At 36.0% G+C, this 22,444-nt stretch overlaps 1 protein-coding gene across 1 annotated transcript in view; it reads right to left on the minus strand.

Annotated features, from left to right (window-relative positions):
* Positions 1–22,444, minus strand: part of LOC124804985 — a 92,379-nt gene that overhangs the window by 8,436 nt on the left and 61,499 nt on the right. Inside the window, exons 16-17 of the mRNA XM_047265376.1 lie at positions 19,792–20,005; positions 14,629–14,755 (exon numbers count right to left, since the gene is read on the minus strand). Of these exons, the coding sequence (XP_047121332.1) occupies positions 14,629–14,755; positions 19,792–20,005 (341 nt within the window). The remainder of the gene's footprint in view (positions 1–14,628; positions 14,756–19,791; positions 20,006–22,444) is intronic.

The following is a 22,444-nucleotide window of genomic DNA, read 5'->3' on the forward strand; positions in this document are numbered from 1 at the left end:
AAGAAATACATCTTAGTTACATGTTAAATAATGAGATGCTAAGCAAATAAACATCAAACATTCATACAAATGAAATGAGAATTATATAGCTGGTTCACAATCAACTGTGTTCAGATATAAATATCTCGAGACTACCTAATATTTTGGATGTTACAAGAGCAATTTATTGTCATAAACTAATGAGTTTAGCAGCCAATGACCACATCCATACTACACAATGACAGCAGCAGCCGATGACGACATCGACACTATGCGACAGTATCAGTGACTGATAATGTCCGCACTATGTGATGGCAGCAGCAGCAGCTGACACAATCAACTAGATACAAATTCATCTGACATTACTTATACTCAGTGGGTGAATTTTCATTTATAGTGTGAAGTGCAGTGATTTTATTGCAGTAATTTTTATTTTTTTTCCTGGAAAGGCGTTTGTGTAAAATACAATATAGAAATTTCAAAACGGGAAAGTAAAATTCGATGGAAAAAAGAAATCGTGTATGAGTTGTAAGGACGAGATATCAAAGCTAAATGAACGTATAAAAAGTCTACAATTCATAATCGGTACTCTAAAACAGGATATAAAAGAACTTCAATCGGGAAAATACGGGAAGCAAGAAGACACGGCCTCCACAGGAAAATGGGAATCAGTGACCGAAGAAAACTCTATCCAGGAAGATAAATCTCAAAGAAGCAGTGTAACTTTAATACAAAAAAACAGTGTGCAAAAATCGAGTGTAGTAAATCATGGAATACAGCCATCTGAAGAAAAACTGTTGCAAGGAACTGAAAGTAAACAAAAACGTGTGCAAACAAACAACTATAGCATGGTAGCGGAGAAGCATGAAAACAGATCAAACTTTCCTCGAAATCGCGAACTTCCAAACATACCGGGAGTGAAAAGTAAACTGTCAAATTCTCAAAGAAAGTTATTGACTGATTCTAATATCTTGTGCAAAAACAGATTCAGTGTGCTATCAGAAAAAACGAACAGACAAAGTGAAGCAGATATACAAACGAAAGTTTCGGAACCGAAAACAACAAACGAAAACAGTCAACGTAAAAAACAAGATGCTGGCATTATTTATTTATTTTCTGATAGTCATGGAAAAGGACTGGCAAAGATCATGAACGAAAAACTAATAAATGAAAGTGTTATTGGATTTGTGAAGCCAGGTGCTCCACTGCGAGAAGTTACTCAGCATATTGACACACACAGTAACCATGGAAGTTGTAACTCTTGCATTATTTTAGCTGGCGCAAACGATGTCTACAAGAACGAGGCAAAATTCGCTTTGCGATCTTTAAGGGAAACATTGGCAAAAGTTATGGACATGAAAGTTTTCGTAATAAGCATCCCTATGAGACATGATCTCATCAAAACATCGTGTGTGAATGCAGAAATCGAAGCAACCAACCGAAAGTTCGAGAAAATATGTAAGCTCTTCAGCAATGTGACATATATTAATGCAGACAGTCAAAAAAGAGAGAATTTCACTACCCATGGATTGCACAGAAACACGAAAGGGAAAGTAGCACTGTGCGATGCAATCATGGAACAATTAAACCGAAATCAGCCAGGCTTAGTGCAGCCTCCAATTGCAGCAGCAGCAGCAACGGAATCACCAATTTCAAATAAAGAGAATATCACTCCAATGACTTCAGGAAGTGTTGAAGCGGCAAGAAGAAGATCCCCATCTAGCCTGGTTGCGGTTCCTCAAATTACAACTCCAAAAATTACAGCAGAAACGCCACCACACTACAAGTCAACTCGCCCAACATGAAACAGGAAAGAACCACAACGTTTTTTATGGCAAGTGATTCCAGAGAAATGTTGATTTCATCTTCTAAAACATCGCTCTGGAAAGAAAACTTCAATTGTAAAAGTGTTAAAAATGATATGTCATGTGCAGCTGTCGAACATAAGGTAGGCCAAAACAACCTAGTAAATAAGTCATCGTCGAAATTTATGCTCCTGCACCAAAATGTACAATCCTTATCAAATAAAGTTAGTGAGATAGAAATATTGTTAGCAGATGAACTAAAAGAAGTGTCTGTTATATGTGTTAGTGAGCACTGGTTATCCGAAAATATGTTACATCACACAAGGATAGAGGGCTTTACCCTTTCATCTTTTTTTTGTAGGAAAACCTCCATGCATGGAGGAACATGCATATATGTTAGAGAGGACGTCAAACACGAAAATTTAAAGTTCACTAACCAGCTAGGGGAAGAGCAAAACTTCGAAATTTCTGCTACAGAACTGACAAATTTAAATATAATTGTTATTTGCATATATAGAAGCCCAGATGGAAACGTAACTACTTTCATTGAAAATCTTGAGAAGGCACTTAACAGTATAAAAATAGTTAGTAAAACAACCATCATATGTGGTGATTTTAATATAGATTTCAACAAGAACTCAAAAGACAGATTAAACCTTGAGGCCTTATTAAAAACCTACAGCATACATACAACCTTCAAATCCCCCACCAGAGTCACCAAATCGTCAAGCAGTGCTATAGATCAGATACTAATAAATACAGATAAATATTTATACAAATCTGGAAATATGAATACAGGTTTCAGTGATCATTATGCACAGTTTATCGAATTCCCAGTAGACACTGCAGGAAATACTGAACAACAAATGACAAGAAAAGGTAGAAATTTTAACAAGCACAACCTAGAACACTTAAGGCACTTACTGAAAAAAGAAACATGGAATGATATAGACAACTATGAGGACACATGTAAAAAGTTTGACATGTTCATGGAAATATTCCCCCATTATTTCAATATTTCTTTTCCAGTTAAAAACCAAACATTAAAAACTAAAAAAAGAAATGTTACATGGCTGACGAAAGGCATTAAAATATCATGTGCTGAAAAGAGGAGACTTTATGAAATCTCAAAAACACAAAATGTTACGGAAGAATTTCTGGCGCATTTCAAGAATTATAAGAGAGTGCTTCACAAAGTCATAAAAGAATCTAAAAAAACAACAAATGATCACCATATGAAAATGGCCAGGAACAAAATGAAAGCCATGTGGAAGATAGTCAGAGAACAAGTAGGAAACGAGACCTCCCAAAATGTAAATCTCCAGGTAATCCAAGATGGCAAAAAAATTACAAATCCAGAAGAAGTAGCCAATGCTTTTAATACATACTTTGCAAATATTAGTGAAAAATTACTATCTGACATAAAATCTTCAAATAAAAATCCTGCTACAACACCATCCATTCAAAATAGAAACTGCAACTCCCTATTTCTTACTCCAACCAACCCAAAGGAAATTATACTATCAATAAGAGAGTTAAAAACAAAATTTTCAACAGGTGTGGATGAGATTCCAGATTATGTCATTAAAAATGTGGGGGACCTCATTGCAATACCATTAGCCCACATTTTCAACAGTTCATTAACAAATGGAGTCTTTCCTTCCTGCTTAAAGACAGTGAAACTAAAACCACTGTTCAAAAAGGGTAAGAAAGAAGACATAGCCAATTATAGACCTATTGCCTTGCTATCTACATTTTCTAAAATACTAGAAAAAATTTTTCATAAGAGGTTGCTAGATTTTCTAGAAAAGTGCAAAATATTATCCACAACCCAACATGGCTTCCGGAAAGGCCGATCAACAGAAACAGCAATATATGAATTTCTGGGTGAAGTACTCGAAAAAATTGATAGTGGACAAAAAGTAACTGGCATATGCCTTGATCTGTCTAAGGCTTTTGACATCATAGACCACACTCTATTGCTGCAGAAGCTTGAAAGAATTGGTATCAGAGGTATGCCTAACAGCTGGCTTAGATCATATCTTACTGACCGCAAGCAAGTAGTAGAAATACATTTTCACAAAGAAAATAAATCAACAAGACACTATTCTGATTATAAAGCAGTAAAATATGGAGTACCGCAGGGCTCGGTACTGGGCCCTATCCTATTTTTGCTATATATAAATGACCTAACATCAGCCAACCAGTACCATAGCACTATCCAGTTTGCAGATGACACAAGCATATTAGTCAGCAGGAAGACTGCAGAGATACTACAGACAAGACTGTCTGAAGCATTAACAAATGTTGTAAACTGGTTCAACCAAAACAAACTAATAATAAATAAAAGCAAAACAGTAGCATTAAATTTTCATAATATCAAGAGAAACATTGAAGAGGATATAAGAATTCAGATGTCAGACACGGATATTGCAAGTGTGCCTAATACAAAATTTCTGGGGGTCTGGCTACAGGATAATCTTAGATGGGAAACTCACATTGACAACATATTAAAGAAGCTAAGTACCATGTGTTATTTAATGAGAGTGCTAGAAAACTGCTGTCATAAGGACTGTCTAATGACAGTTTACTATTCTAATATACATTCTGTCCTAAAATATGGGATCACTTTTGGGGTAACTCGCCATCCTGCCTAAAACTCTTCAGGATGCAAAAGAGAATAGTGAGAATCATGGCTGGAATAAAAAGGAACAAACCATGTAGACCATTATTTAAAAGGATGGGGATTCTTCCCCTTCCATGTATTTTCCTATTTGAAAGTGCAATGTTTATAAAGAAATATACAATAACAAATCCTAGTATCCTCCCCAAAAATGAAAATGTCCATCATCATAATACAAGACAGAAAACTGACTTTCATGTACTCCATACAAAAACCAGTTTGTGCCAAAAAGGAACATTACACCATGGAAAAATTATCTACAATAAATTGCCAAGAGAAATTAAAGTAATGACAGATGTAAAAAATTTTAAAGCAGCATTAAAAGAATATCTGTTGACACATTGCTTTTATAGTGTGGAAGAGTTCCTCCAAAATCCTCGAGAGTCTAAGTGATGATTATGCAAATACTGTAACCATTAATATTGGCCTATAAATACATTCAGATGTAATTCTCAAGTTTATAATGGGGTTCAAGTATAAGTTGTATAGCGACTTGCCCAGTATATGAAGTAAAATTCTGTGAATGTAATTCTCTAGTGTACATGTCAGTTCATAGTGTAGAAGAGTTCCTCAAAAATCCTTAGAGCTTAAGTGAGGATCATGCAAATACTTTAATCGTTAATATTGGCTTATACATGTATTCAGTTGTAAACTTCAAGTTTCTAATGTGGTTTAATTATAACTCACACATTGACTTGCCCAGTATATGAAGTGCTGTAAAATTTTGTGAACATAATTTTCTAGTTTCTAAAGTGTTTTAATTATAAGATATACTTTGACCTGTCCAATATCTGATGTGCTGTACTGTACATGTAAGATTTACTGGACCAATAAATACAATACAATACAATACAATAACTACAATTCAACCACAATTTTTGTCTCAACAGTAGGTGAAGTGTAGACACAACCGATAAACAATTCACTTCTGGATTCTAGACGCATAACTATAAACAAATAATGTAACATGGCTTTAATAGAGAACAATTTGAGCATGGAAGGGTTTATGCAATCAGTACTAGAGCAGTTCACTTTAATGAATAACAGATTTATGGAAACAGACAATAATTTTAAAAGAATCAAGAACAGATTAGATAAAATGGATAAGAAACTAAATGACTTCACTTCTCAACCTGATGGTAGAATGGACAAATTGTAAAAATGACTAGATTTAGGATTCAGTCACATTGCTGAACTGGACAAGTGGCTAGGTATTGTAGAGGACAAAGTAGAGGGCAAACTGGAATGTGTACATCAACTAAAATCTGACCAAAACAGTTTAATATAAAGAACTCAGATTTTAGAGAGAAATTTATTGCACATTAAAGACATCCAACAGAAGTACACAAATAATAATATTAATGTAATATCATCTACCACTAATGAACTAGAACCAAAATTACAAAAGATAGGAGCTGAATGAAAAATGAGACTTAAGAAAACAAATAGTAAACATAAGGAACCTTTTGAGGATAAATCCACATCTTCCATAACCATTCTCATAGGCAATAGGCTGTCAACAACTAATAGTAATGACCAGAACTTAGGTACGACTAAACACGTACTACAGATCAATAATATGGGACAAGAATTAACAAGAGAGGTTGTAGACCTGTTAATGATGCGTAAGAAGGTAAGTAATGGTTGTGATTTCGATACATTATTATATAAAGGAGTAAATCAAAAGTTTTTGAAATTTATACTATCAGGAGAGGTACACCAAGTTCTATTTTTGTTTAAAAATATGTTACCATAAACAAGGACAGATTATAAGCAAATAAGATTTTTCATAAGACATATGATGGGTGATGCTGTGCAATGGGGAATGCCACAATTGGAAAACTTTAGAACTTGCCATGATTTTAAAATTACTTTCAAATCAAAATACTGGAGCAAGGGGGCACAAAAAAGTTATGCCTTGAACTGTTATGTTCATAACTATACAGTAATGACTTGAAAAGGATACAGGAATTTCGTTGATTGGCATATTAATAAGGTTAAGTATTTAAATGACTCCATAAGAGAGGAACATTTGTTGGAGGTAGTTATCAGTTGCTTCCCACGGAGAGTAAGGGACAAACCTTTGGGCAAAGATTTGAACCATGTTAATAATTTATTAGAATATTTACAATAGATAGACACCATTAAGAGACTATTGGAGAGAAGGCAATCAAATAACAACAGCAACAATGCTCATCAATGCAACATGATGAATCGGCATTACAACAGAGAACAATGGGGGACAAGAGAAAATGATGTGAGTATTGTGTACAGAGGATCCAGTGGTCAAGATGATAACAGAGCAGGACAAAGGTACACAAATAGTAACAATGTTACAGAACACCAAGGTACAATATTTAGCAACAATATTGCTAGCTCAGTAAGATATGACAATGGAAATACATGAACAGACATTCTCTTAGAAGAAAGAATACAACCCGTTAACACTTAGGAGCTGGCATCCGTAAAAATACAGGTGCACCTGACCAGCCCGAAAATCCAACGCCCATAATTTTACAGGCACGTGTGCTCGGTCTTCCCCTTCCTTCCTTTACTTTTTCGCAGAGCTCCCAATGGTCTGGGAGGCACGGCAGAGGCTATAATTGAAGTATTAGACACTAGATGGTGTGGGCATGCTAGACAAGAGAGAACCACTCCTTTTTCTTTGTGAGGCTTTGTGAGCAGGAATATTCTGCCACGTACACACTCAGTTGCGTCGTCATGGGGAAGAGTGGTTTGACGAATGGTGAAATCGCTCATGACTTACTGCGCAAGTTTGAAGAAAGTGATGTTGATTTTTCAGAGGATGATGATTTGCTTGATTCTGACGATGATGTAGACTATATTCAAGAAGAAGATTCTGAGTGTTCAGGTAAGGAATGCAGATTTAAAAAATATGCAATATTTTTATTCAGATTTCAATTGAAAGAACTTTCAATACATAACTACAGTAGTAAGTGATTTTATTTGCAAATACTACTTTTATGGTAGATTCATATGAGGAGAGTGAACGTCCAAGTTCTTCAGAAGTATGTATTGCCACTGTTCCTGCTGATACTACACCTGAAGTGCACGGGCGACCAAGGGTGTATGCAAGACAGAACTTCGCGCCGTACTGATTCTGAGGAAGGCTGGACGAATACTGATCATGTGCCAAATGTCTATCCATTCTCAGGACACTCTGGAAAGTGCAACCTTACCAGTTTAGACCAGAACAGCACACCTCTAAGACTTCTTTTTGCGTTTACTTACAGACAGTATGGTGAATCCTACAAAGCAGCAAACTAATCTGTATGCACAGCAAAGCATAAGGAAATTACAAAGCACAAATTCCCTTTCCCCTAGCTGCTCACTATCAAAGTGAAGTGAAAAGGAGTTATTCTCATAGAAATAAGAAAGTTTCTGAAAATTGTAGTCCATATGTGTGAAACTGTGAGATCGCATATATGAGAGCACTGGTCCAAGAATTCTGTTGTGTCATGTAATTCTGTCCAAATATCCCGAGCCATAACAGGTTTCTTTCTATTCTGAGAAACTTTCACATCAGTGACAATTCAGTTGCTAAGAAAAAAGGCCAGCCATGGTGGCCGAGTGGTTCTAGGCGCTACAGTCTGGAACCACGCGACCGCTATGGTCGCAGGTTCGAATCCTGCTTCAGGCATGGATGTGTGTGATGTCCTTAGGTTAGTTAGGTTTAAGTAGTTCTAAGTTCTAGGGGACTGATGACCTCAGAAGCTAAGTCCCATAGTGCTCAGAGCCATTTGAACCATTTGGAGAACAAAAAAGAAGCTGGCTATGACCCACTGCACAAGGTGAGACCCCTCCTGGATACGGTGTCTGCTAATTTCCAGCAAGCATATACAGTGTCAGAGACAGGTAATGTCTGGAATTTTTCTGCTTATGCAAGTGAGAGGTGTGACACAGAGACACTCGTAAAGGTTACACTTTGTTTACAGACAGATTCTACACCAGTCCAGTCCTTGCTTCAGAACTGGAAGCTGCAAAAACAGCTCTAGTGGGAACTACAAGAAAATCTAGACAGGGATTACATTCTGCTACAAAAGATCCGATACTTCAGTGAGGTGAACTAATTTTTAGGCGTAAAGGAAATATCCTGGCATTATGCTGGAAGGACAAAAGAAATGTACACACGATAAGTACAAGGCACACTGCTGAGATTGTGATGTTTATTGATAAGAGAGGCGGAGACAAGTCAAAACCAGCCTGTGTGGTGGACTACAATAAAAACAAGTTGGGTGTTGACTTATCAGACCAATGACTATCATATGGGGCTTTTGAGCATCGAACTATGAAGTGGTGGAGAAAATTGTCATTCCACATAATACTAAAGGTGATAACAAATTCAAATATATTGTACAACAAGGTAACTGGAAAGTGCATCAAAACATCACAGTTTATGACAACTATGTGTGCATGTCTTGCAGACAGCAGACATCTCGAACAACAGCCTGGTACAGCGGGACTCTCCAGACTATCAACTGGAAACCATTTTCTGCAAAAGATTGAGACAGAAATAGGCAAGAAAGAGAGGCAAAAATAATGTGTAGTGTGTTCTCTGAGAGGCAGAAAGCTTACTGAGAAAAAGTGGCGCAAAGACACAAGCTACTAGTGTAGTGCATGCAAAGTGGCATTGTGCAAACGACTGTGTTTCAAAATTTATCATACAAAGACCAAAACTGCATCTTAAAATAAAGCCAAAGGAGGTTACTGTATATAAAACAAGCAGTTTAAATAAGTATTCAAATTCAGAAAGTTCAGGCTTTTCAATAATGGTAATGTCATTACTACAACAAAAACCATTTAAGAGTTGTAGTGAATTAAAATATGCTAGAACCAGCTAGGCCTTGTGTTAGAGCTTCATGCGCTATGGCTCAGGGCGCAAAGTGTTAAGCAACATCTTTGACCAAAGCTCAACGGAGTAGTCGGACATACACCAGTAAGTATACTTCTAGTTTCTGGTAGCAATGTGTGTGTAACAGACTATGGGTTTTTAAAACAAAGCTATATGATACATATGTTTCCAAGACTGCCAGTAACCGGAGTTAAAATTACAGAGATAACAGAAACTACAAGCAAACCAATTTGCGAAGAACTGTTGATTACATTTGGATTGAGTGGACATACATTTGAATACCCAGTGTTTGTGGTCACAGGGTTAAATATACCGACTGTTCTTGGAAGAGAGAGGCTTACAGAACACAAGCTCACATTAGATTTTCAAACATGCGCAATATGATTTCCATATGGACAAGACAGAAACAATGTCACATTACAGTTTGATCCAGTGACTACTTGATGGGGAATCTTACATTAGTAATAGAATCCAACATAGCCAATGATGACAGAAAATTACACTATTACAACCATCCTATACGTCAAGAGGACATAATTAACAACATAAGAAGATCAGTAAATTTCAACACAAACGAGAAAGTGGAAACAGTTTCTTTATCAAGAACACACATAGATGCTCTGAAAATGAGACCAGGAATCATGAAAGGCCCTAAAGATTAAGCCACACAATCTATTCTATATTAGACCATATCCAATACCTGTTTCTATGAAATTTGTTAGTCCAAAAGGAAACTGACAGGATTATTATAGTTGCTATTATAACCCCTTAGTTGTACTCAGAAAACCTGATGCAACTGTGAGACTAGTATTATATGCAAGAGGTGTCAATAAAATAATTGAACCTGAAAGAGAGAGACTACCTATAACAGAAGAAATGTTAACGAACTCTATAAGGGCAAGATACATCAGCACAATGGATCTTACTACTTCAAATTGGCAAATACAACTTCGTAAAGATTATAGAAAACCCACAGCTTTTCTATTTAAAGGACGATCATACCAATTTCAGGTATTACTTTTAGGACTGAAAGCTTCAGTGTCAGTGTTTACAAGAGCCTTAGGCAAAGTGATTGGCAACAATTTAAGAGGTAAGATTTTAATTTATGTTGATGACATTGTAGTTATATCTACCAGATGGAATGAACATTTGCAAATGCTAAATCAATTTTTCAGTAGACTAAGATCACAAAGAATTACAATTAAACTATGAAAATCACAATTTTGTAGGAATGACATGAAATTGTTGGGACACATGGTGAGTACGTCAGGAATCAAACTGGTCTCACAAAGGCTACATGCTATTAAAATTTGCCCAGAACCTTCAAACAGAAGACAACTAAAGTCATATTTAACAGTACTGTGTGCACCATACTTATCGAAATTAATGAAAGCAAACATATCTTGGAGCTGCGATGAACATTGTACTGAGGAATTTAACAATATAAAGTTTAGCAATTTCACCTATACTATTTCACCCAGACATTACCATTCCACCTATCAGGAGATACATCTGACTATGGTCTGGGATGCTGCATATTCCAGGAACATGTTGTGCAACAGACAGTAGAGAATAGGCCAACAGCTTTCATAAGTAGAATGCTCATGAACCATGAAAGGAATTACACTATCACAGAAAAAGGGGTATTATCTGTAGTGTAGGCTTTCAGAAATTTAAATACTTATTGGCGGGCAATGAAACTATAATACATAGTGACCATAATGCAACAATCTTTCTACCAGAAAGCATACTTTTACACAGTAGACACACTAGATGGGCTCTCTTTTTGCAGGAATTTAAATTTTCTATTAGGTATGTATTGTTGTGCATGCTTTAGTTATGTCAAGGGTGTAAATTATAATGAATGAGATGTAGAATGTCAACACTAGTATTAATACTAATAGCATTATGATTGAGCATAAATTAAACCTTCCCTCATTTCCTTCACTTACAACCATGTTACGAGTCACTAAATATTATTTCTGACTTAAAGGAGTTTTATCAGGAATGGATTATGTGAAATTACATTCACATTACATAGATTATTTATGACATATTATTGCCTTTTGTATAAGACATTTTATCCGGTTTTGGGTATGATTGTAGAAGATTTTATAATGGAAACTAAGCCTCATAATAAAACCCAAAAAAAAAAAGCGATATACGAGTCTTTGCATGCAAATACAAACCGAGATCCTTGGGTTCTAATATTTGTTTAATGAGTTTACTATGATAATTTTCATGACTGCTGTACTATGCAACTGAAGTATTTTAAGTGATACATCAACTGATCAACTTAGATTGTAAAGGTACAAATGTTTCACACCACAACTACAGCAGTTTGTTACTCCTGTAATGCATAAAAAAGTAAAATAAATCAATAAAATATTAACTTATCACCATTGAAGACAAATTGAAAACAGTTAAAAGAGGAGTCCAAGGTGTTCATAATTTGGTTTATTGTTTCACAATATTGTAAAAGTATTTCTCATTTATGTATGTTTGTCTGTTTTTCTTTTTTTACTTCCTTTCCTGCTTCTTCATTTTCATTTACAAGGGGTGGCATATGTAAGTGTACAAAATCTCCCTTACATATGTTGATTTTTTATCCATGTTGTGTAGCTTCAAATAAATGAACACGTAGAGAGTTAGAGTGTTTCTTGTTATGGAGATAATTATCATTATTTCATTTTTAGAATTGTTTTGTTTTCATAGTCTGCGGTGATGGTATTCTTTTGTGAGGTACTCCTTTTGAGCCACTTGTAGCACTAAGAGCAGTTGGACTGCCCGTGATGTCATCGCAAATAGCAGCAAAGAGATCCACTGCTGTGTGCAGCCCCCAAGGAATACCAAAAATTGGAATCTAGAGCTGACAAGAAAGTCAATGAAAAATTCAGCTGTTTCTGGTGTGAGAATGAGATTCCTCAGTCCTGCTTGTCTGTATTTGTCTATGTTTATGAAGAAATAATAAACTGTTATTCTGTATTTGAGGAATGGTGGTATTCATTTAGTAAAGTAATGTGATACAAAACAAAAAAAGATTTTGTTGAGAGTCAGTTCATGTTTGCCCCACTTAAGATGCAAAATAGTCAAAGATCCTCAGAAGGGACATCCAATCACTAACAATACTGTAAATATTTGCAGTCATCAACAATCACTGAATTATTGCTGAGCAGAATAATTAATTTTGTTTGCAGGATGTTTACACAGTGGTGGAACAAACATTCAGAGATGATACAGAAATATAAAACTAGCAAAATAAGATAGTAAGTCAATTTTCAGAAATATCTCTCTTAAGAGAAATAAGTTAAATATAGCTGCCAGTGTGTTGTAACAAGAATAACAGTTAATAAATTCATGTATACCAATAACTAGGTGAAAACATATTTCCATATACACATGTGACATAAGAGAGTGCCTTGTTTCCTCACCAAATGGCTATGTCTTTTCATTATAGATCTTACTGAAATTTGGATTATTTCTCATGTTAAGAATATGGAAAGCCTTGATATGCTGCACAGTAGTTAACTGCCACATGCACCTATGATAAGAGGTATTACTTGTAGTCACAAAGAAGTTGTTTTCTTCCCCACTGTTTTCAGAACATCTAAAAGTGGTTGTCGCTTGGATATCACATTGCCTTTAAATGTATGCTTCTTGGGTATTTGCATTTGACAATAGTTTCCATAATATTTCTGTGCCCTTATCCTAGTGTCCCCTTCTGTGCATGAAAACAGATCTGGAACGTTCAAATTAGTGTAGGAAGTGTTCTCACCCATCTTGTATCCTTTATCAGTCAGCGCCTTTTTCATCTGTGGTGCAGTTATGTCACTTAGTCTTAAGAGGATTGAAAATCTGTATGCTGTGGGAAATAAGCTGCTTTTAATCAGCTGATACAGGTACAAAAAGTGACTGGCTGCAGTTTTGACTCGAGTCAAACAGTATGGTATAACAGTCACTACGTCCACGTACTGTTGTCACCATTACACTTTTTATTTATGAAGTGACCTGGTTGGCAACAATCCCATTAACATCCTTACCAAATGCTGGAATGTCACATAAACACTTTCACTTTTATTGAAACTGGCACAATATTCATCTTAACATCTGGACAGCAGATGCTTCTTTCAGTTATTTGCTAGGTCTTCAGAAGATGGTTTCACCCTTTCCCTATCAATATATATTTGTTTCACAGTCTTAATATTAGTTTGGCCACTGTCTTGTGCTCATGACTATTCTTAACTGCTTATGCTGGATGTTCATTAGATTTTAGTATCGAACAAGTACACCAACTGGTATCATCAAGGGCAGGAACTCATATACCAATATTGTCTTCTCTTGACTGAATGTAACCAGTTTTGTAGTCAGAAGCAGATGGCATTTGAGCTTTATGAGCTGCCCCAGTTGCAATATCTTCAGCATGAATTTAATAGAATGCTGAGAATGGAATAGTCACATTTCTAAGTTTGTATGTATCACAGCAACTTTTTGTCATGATCTGAGAGCAGTTCCACAAATCTGATTAAGCATATAATGTGCTTCCACAGATGTTAATGTCTGCATTTGTTGCACATGGTGAGCAAATCTCAAATATAGTAATTCTTCTTATGCAATTGATGTTTAAATTGGCTTATCTTAAACCCTGAGCAAATTTTGGTTGGTTCCCAGAGCACTTTGAATTTGCAACCCTGGAAAACTGAATTTATAGTGAAGTTTTTTATTTACCTGGGTTAATTCCCATAGTCATCCATTTCAAGACATTTTAAACATAACAAAAGTGACTTTGCCACCATCTTGAGTGTTGGTGAGGAGGACTACATAATCTGCAAACGCAAACTCTTCCGGTTCTCACTTCATTGATGGCTGAAGACTGAAGCTGTTAGCATGCTGAGCAACAGTAGCTTATGGGAAGGTTTGAACATTTGATTGTGTTCTAAATTGAACTGACTGTATGTTGAGAGATGTATTGGATTGTAATTTGATCCTCAAAAGTGAGATTAGTGCTCTGAGAGTGTCATAGTTTCTTTTTTGTCTTATTTTGATACATTTATGTTTCTCTGTTATCGCTGAAAATTTGTACCATCAGGACTGAAACATGCAGTATTCACGAGTCTCATATTAGCATTATTGTCTCAGGTATGAGTAGTTCTCATATTGTAGTACAGATGTACTGTAAATACAACTATTACAAATATCAAATAAGGTGCACACAAAAGAATGCAACAATTATACCCTCTGCAACTTGACCCTTACTGATAATGACTACAATAAGCCAAGTTTTTACTCACTTTTGGTGCTTCAAAACAAGCTGGGCAATTTTCAGGTATTATAGGTAGGTTTCTGGACTCAGCAAACTGTCTCAAGGATTTCTCTCGCACATAAATGAATGGTCTAATAACTCTGAGATCACGTTCTCTGGAAATTATTGAAAACAACTAAATTAATGTTAAATGTGAGTAATGCACATCTCAATAACTCTCAATAAATTTAATCCTAAAGAACAAACAGAGATTAGGATTGCAGACATCCTACTGTATTTTAAATGTGTGCTACTGTAGATGTAGATGTAAAACTCACTCTGAAAATGAGCACTAAACACATGATCCCACTTGATAAGTCAAGCAATACCAGCTATTAATTCATAACAATATTGAAGCACTAGCTCTTTTTTCGGTAATAGTACACACACAACCAAACAGACTTTCCATGGATACAGGAGTGTGCATTAGGTTGTGTGTGTGAATGTGTGCACTATTGTTAGAAAAGTGCTAGTGCTCAAAATCTAGTGTGAATGCCATTTTCTATTATGTGTCACTCTGGTCCACACATCCATCTGCTATAGGTGAGGATTGCCTTTGACTTATTTTACATACATTTTTAACTATCCATATCACATATATCAACACCCTTAGTTTGCGTACAGCTGTTGATTTACGTATCCATATCACATATGATACATCAAAAATGTTCAAAAGTTGCACCAGAGCCAAAGAAATATGAAAGCTTTGTGCTGTGCATCACAGAAACTGTAAAGCAATCTTAACACAATTGTAGTTTTACAAAAAAGCTTATCTTTCTGGGGTTGTATGGTGACTCACTTTGAAATATTTAGTTCAGTCCGAATATTTATTTAGCTTGTCCCATATCCTTAAATATATATTCATTCATTCATCTGAAGATAGACGTAAACTGTCCTGAGAAAGCTTTTTTACAAAGTTTCAAGTACAACCTTTAAATGATGACTAAGATATACTAACACGGCAAAAAAAAAGAAACACCTACAGCCATCCTTATGATTTTATTTTATTTTGTCGCTACCAGTTTCAACACTTAATTGTGTCTCATTAGGCTGTTTTGATGTGGTACAGGTTGATATGGCCCCATGCATAACCCACCAGTTGCCAGCATTACTGGATATGCAGATAATGTGTCAGTGCTCCAACCATCAATGATGGCACATCAATCAAAAGCAAATTTTGACAAGCCAAGATTACAGGACAAAATTTGCCAAATTAGTGTGAGTGCAGGCATGCAAATGTTTGTTTTTTTGTATTTTGTTTTGTATAGTGCCTTGTCAGTAGTCATCAGCAGTGCAAAGAAGTCAGTCAAGCTGAACAGCCTGCTGTGCTCCCCATTATTTTGTGGTTGTGCAGGAAGTTTCATGTTTGTATTGCTGCATCATACAGTTCTATGCAATTTGTTATAACGGAAATGAAGGACGTAAATGGAAGAAAGTATTACAGTGCTTCATCAGATTATCAAAAACAAGAATGTGAGGCTGAAAAAGGCATTGATGGAAAACAGAGACAGACATTATCAACCTTTGTGCCACTCCTAAACCAATGGTGTTGGGCGATTCAGAAGAATGTGGAGATGATGTTGAGGCTACCTTAATTAACAGTCAACAGGACCAGATCAGGAGTCTCAAAAATGAAGTTTGTGTATGGCATTATTGGTCAGTAGATGCCACCTGAGATGTTCAGCCAACTGGTGCAAGTCTTTTTTATCTGATACCCCTTTGGCAAACTTACACACTGGTGATAATGAAGTGATGATGAGGACAGTACACAAATCCAGTTCCAAGCAGAGAAAACCCCAGCCTGACTGGGAATCGAATGCAGGGTCCCGTAATTGAGAGTCAGCTACACTAACCACTAAACCATGAACAGCTGACAGGATTCTCGGAGAGAAGGTATGTTGTTAGTTACACAGTCCCACTTATAACTGATTCAGGTTATTGTGATTTAAGTAATTAAGAATGGCCCTCTCATGCAAAATTTACTGCCATTTTTCAAAAGTTTGCAGATGTTGACAGGCAAGAAAAACTCTGTTTAGAAGCATCTGTAGCATCAGTGTTGCAGAAATGGAACCACACCGATTAAGAGAGAGGTGACAGTTAGGGTGGCATTTGTACTGAGAAGGAATACACACAAAAGTGAAAATTATAATATTAAATTATAATATTAGAGCAAATTACAGTGACAGTGATGAAGTCATTCTGGAAGCTGCACATTTTTTTTTACAGCTAGATCAACAAGGAATGAGAAGCTTTTAGATTTTTATATTGATTTGTGGAGTGAAGAAAAGCACTTCAGTTTAGAGGCAAAAGAATCTGTCAGTCGAGGACCTGAGCAAACACCGAAAAGGCTCTTGTGGGACTGAAAATGTAATCAACCAATCCCTTCAAATGTGTTTGAGTTCATTTTAAAATATGGAGAAATTTCAAAAAGAGACTGGCTTGTTTGAGGCATTTTGTTGTCTGATTGTTTTTGTGACACACAGATATCTCTTAAGTCTGATTTGTACCAGGCTAAGGCTAGGGGGTTACCAAGAGGTTGTAAAAAAGCTAACACAAAAGTGAGTGAACATTAAAGCAAGTGATCACCACAAAACAGTGTACTTTGAGTAGCACTAATTAGAAAAAGTGCTAAATAGTTGTTCAGCCATAGAAAATCTTTTAGACAGAAACTTTGTAAGAGAAGAGCAGTACTAAACCAAAGAGCTGCATCATGTAATGAAAGTGACTCTTTTTCTTGCTGAAAGACACTTTGAGAGGTGACAGTGACTTAGTCATGGCAATTTTTGGGGTGTCTTAAAAGTTTTTGTCAAAGTTTGACGCACTTGTGAAAGAGCTTTTAAGAAAAGTTTGTAATACTTTTTTTTTTTTTTTTTTTTTTTTACGGTAATAATTGCATCAGATAATGCACTGTGGGTAGGAACCAAAGATGTTGCACCTAGCGTAAGAAAAGCGAACATTATCATTGCATTATCTCTGATTTTTATTGTCTTTGTTGTTGAATGTAATGTTAATGACTGATTTTGTTCTTGCTCGGATAAGATGAAGGGCACTCATAATTGTGAATATTACATATTACAACTCAATAGCAAGAATAAAAGTTGTATTCAAGGAAGAAATAAATGATGCTCATCTCTGATAAATAATTATATACACTCGATTGTAAATATTACTCTTTCTAGTCAGTCTAATTGCTATAGAAAGTTTCAGCTACACTACGTCAACGTAGAGTTGGAGAGACACTGAGGAGATTGGTGAACAAACTCACAAATAAACTTTCAATGGATTCAAGAGCACGTAACAAGACATCTGCCATAGTTCATTACCAACATATTACTACATTACAATACATGCACAAGGCAAGTTTTGTTTCAATGGATATTTCAATACACCGTTTCAAAACCAAGAATATATGCTACTCTTGTCTATAAACCCACAAAATACAATAAAAATAACAATATATGTTGAAGTATAATACTGAATCATCCCTTTATGGGCTATAGGAAACAAGATGGTATACACAAATAGATGTTGTTCATATATTTATTAATTATTTACCAGGACCACAAAGTGAGGTTGAACTTGCTTCTAACTTTGACTGTGGAGGCACATACTCAACTAAAGGGCTTTCAGAAGTATTTGAAATCATTTCCGTGTACCTTAATGTCCTCAATCTGATACAAAGTATTAGCTGCAATAAACAAAGATAACATTGTGCTTCAAGTATAGGAAGCTGCAACAGATGTAGAAAACTGTCAGTATTAAGAGTTTAGTGGAAGAATTAAATAAACTGAGAAATCATTGGCATAGTATTTATTCAAACTTGCAAGATACCAGAAAATATTGAAATACTTTCCAAGTTGAATGTAATGGTTTGTGATAGAGATAAATGTAAAGACATAGAAAATGCTTTGTAAATGAAATACCAGAAGAAGATTTCAACCTGAGTCCAGAGGACAGTTTTACACTAATGTTTTCAATGTTATTCCAGATACAGTACAGTTGTAGGAAACTTAATTATGAGGTATGTTGCCATAGAAAACATGATGGAAGCATTTGGTTTCTTGTAGACTACACGAGCCTAGGTGATTCTACACTATCAGAGCACATAGAAAACATGGGATCTTTGTACAGTGTATATGTCAATAAGCATGATCTGAAAGAAGAAATTTTGTAGTTAAAAAAAAAAAAACTTATGTAGCTAATTTCGGGTCTGAGCCAGTTCAGCTTCTGTACCTCCTCAATGCTTGTAATAAGTGCAAATATATTTCCATATGTACCAGCATTACAGATTTTCTGCACTTTGCCTGTTACTGTTGCCTAAGCAGTGTCATCATCCAGGGTTCTTGCAAGAGTTAAGAATTGTTTGAGAATCACATTGGGGCAATAGCAGTTTGTTGGATCAGTTATGATTGCAATGGAGTCAGAGCTACCACACTCATTTCATTTTACTGGGATTACAAAAGAGTTCACATTTAAATAAGCTAGAAAAGAAGTATAATTTTGAAAACTATCAAATTTATGTAAACTTTGAGCATTAAAAAGTTTCTTAAAAAATAGGTGTTCTTTGCTTTGTTTGCATTAAAGTTTTCTGACTTTACCCGAATACTCAAAGTTTAAAATAAAAAATTATGGGTTGGGCCTACGAACACTTATCTGGGGTTCAAAATAATCCTAGCATCAGTCCTGGATGACATTGCAACTACCTTCCATTCTCCTATATTGATATTAGAAATACATAACTTCTATTTTCAAGGATCACTATAATTTGATGAAAGAAGCTAAATGAGTTTTCTCTCTAGCACACTTACTCTTCCAAGTTACAGTAGTTCACTTTGTTTATACTTGCTGCGACTTTGTTTATTTCCCACCTCTGTCCTACAGAAAAATTTACCCTAAAAAAAATACATATTGAAAATACTGGAAATCTCCCATATAGGATTGGCACTGCTGTGGTCTTATTGGGTGGTAATGGCAATTGGCTGTTCAAGCAGCCTCTTATCAGAAACATTAAGATGTGTATCATACAATGTATGACACAGCTGATTAAAGTATGATACACTGCCCTTTATGTGATATATGTGCGCGCGTACACACACTCACACACACACACACACACACACACACACACACACACTCTTAATGGGATGTTTACCTTATCCAGTAATGTGCCTTCATAGTACGCAGCCTCCCATTGTGAAACACAGACATGAGAAAACTCTCTGTAATGTCATCTAGATGCTGCCCAAGAGCAAGAACATTGTACCCATTCATACGAGCAGCAGCATACAGTCGACCACGTTTCATTCTGCTGCAAAAGCTGCACACTGATGTACATTTATCCAGCATGGCTGCCTGATCTAGTATTTCTGAAACAGCAAGAGAACCATGTAGCTGTGCTTGATACAATAAAACTGTGTACTTCTAAGCAGGAAAGGCAAATTATAAAAGTTGTCACAATAAGTAGGACTAACACCTTATATGTCTAAGTAGTAATATAATGGAAAATAGAGAACTATACAATACTTAAATTACGATGGTCTTATGTTTTTACAAGTTCAATGGGCCAAGAACTGATATATCATTTATTTTATTACAAAGAAACTGAACACATTACAGCAAAATTAAACATACCATTCAAACAATGGCTGCTACAAACCTACCACATCCCATACTGCTTGATTGGTGATTTTAGCAGAGACAGAATACAAAACAGAGCAGCTCAAAGTCTTCTGACTTCTACTGATTCAGAGCTAGGGAAATGAGATACCAAGGAGAAGTGCATGAACTGTATGAGAAAAGATAATTCACGTAATTTGTATGAATCTGATGATTCTTTTTAACTGTGTCAGTCACAGTAAGCATGATTCTGTTAACACTTTCGCTGAAATCTTCAACAGAAGTGGCATTTAGTCACTTTTTAGCATTCCTCACAAGTGTTCAATATAACATGTAGTGTAGAAGATAAATAAACTGAAGTTATGTGCAGTTATTAAAAATTTCCATTTAAAGCTCTGAGCAAATGCATAGTTAAAATGGATCTAGATGAAGTTCAAGCAGATTAGGCCAGCACTTAACGAGTATTTATTTCTGGATTACTAAGTTTAAACATGGTTACAGTAAAACTTCCTGGCAGATTAAAACTGTGTGCCCGACCGAGACTCGAACTCGGGACCTTTGCCTTTCGCGGGCAAGTGCTCTACCATCTGAGCTACCGAAGCATGACTCATGCCTGGTACTCACAGCTTTACTTCTGCCAGTATCTTGTCTCCTGGCAGAAGTAAAGCTGTGAGTACCGGGCGTGAGTCGTGCTTCGGTAGCTCAGATGGTAGAGCACTTGCCCGCGAAAGGCAAAGATCCTGAGTTCGAGTCTCGGTCAGGCACACAGTTTTAATCTGCCAGGAAGTTTCATATCAGCGCACACTCCGCTGCAGAGTGAAAATCTCATTATGGTTACAGTAGCTTCTACTCTGAAACAAGTGATCAGCCAGTTAGATAAGGTCAACACACAAAAACCCTTAAAAGGTTTATAATTAACTACTGGATGATTACAAAAGCACGTGGTAACTAATATTATAATAACTGAACTAAAAAGATGCAGGAGTTCTGCCCTAAACTAGGTATATATTCAAATTATTAGGTACAATATTTGCTGACTTTTGACCATAATTTGACACATAAGAACATTTCAGTGAATGATCTGATTATGTTAGGCAAAAACCACAGGACATTTGCACAGATTTTTGACCTTAGATGTAATTTAAATACATCAATATTCTTAATATTCTTTACAACAATCAAAACATTTTAGTAATACTAATGAGAGTGCACATAAGAAGGTGAAGATTATTTTGTTGGCTGGACTTAAGATAGCCACTGTTTTTTGTTACTTCCCTGATATAATCCTCATAAATTACTTGGACAGAGACAGAAACATGATTGGCCCTCATTATCCTTAATCACTCTATCACTTGAAAGAAAAGTTGGTTGACAGTGAACAAGACAAGCACATAAGCAAGTGCTTTTTCACCAAACCAACAGTCACCTCACTCTCCACCCCACCCTACCCTCACACACACATGCATGCATGGATGCACGCGTGCGCGCACACACACACACACACACACACACACACACACACACACACACACACACACACACACCGCATTTGTTGCCTCACTTCAAAATTTGGCTTGCTGATTGTTGAGCGCTCACTTCCATCAAAGTGAACAGAAGAGAACACAAGCAAAAGAGCATAGAACAATACACTAGTGTTCACCACAATTCACCTGTATCTTTGCACAAGCATTTACAATGGAGGGAATACAACAGAAGATGAGAGAACAAGGACTGAAATATGCAAACACTACAGACAATGCGTTATGATAGTCAGACAGAATTATTTTGTTATGAAGAAAACAAAACTGTGGGTTTCTGAAATTTTACACAATCATGAGACACATGGTGGTAGTGCACTTATCACTGAATAAAAGCTCCTGCCTTCCTGTAGCTTTCTTTTAAAACTTTACTGATATTTTGGTAGAATATATTAATTAACTAAACTACTCACTGCAACAGAGGGGATAATTTCACAGCAGCAGTAGCTATCAACAAGCAATATCTCCTGAAGAAAGGTTAGAATTTATGATCTGGTTCTTAGAAACTGGAGACAATTTGACTACACCAAGTAGTTGTTTTGCATATCACTCACTCCTGAGCTTGTGCCCTTTTTATTCTGTTCTCATTAGGAGGAAGCAAGTAATGGATTTATCTTCTTTGTTACTTAACAGCTATAACGAGGAGTGCTT

Source organism: Schistocerca piceifrons, chromosome 7, assembly GCF_021461385.2.
Source record: "Schistocerca piceifrons isolate TAMUIC-IGC-003096 chromosome 7, iqSchPice1.1, whole genome shotgun sequence".
Taxonomy (NCBI): domain Eukaryota; kingdom Metazoa; phylum Arthropoda; class Insecta; order Orthoptera; family Acrididae; genus Schistocerca; species Schistocerca piceifrons.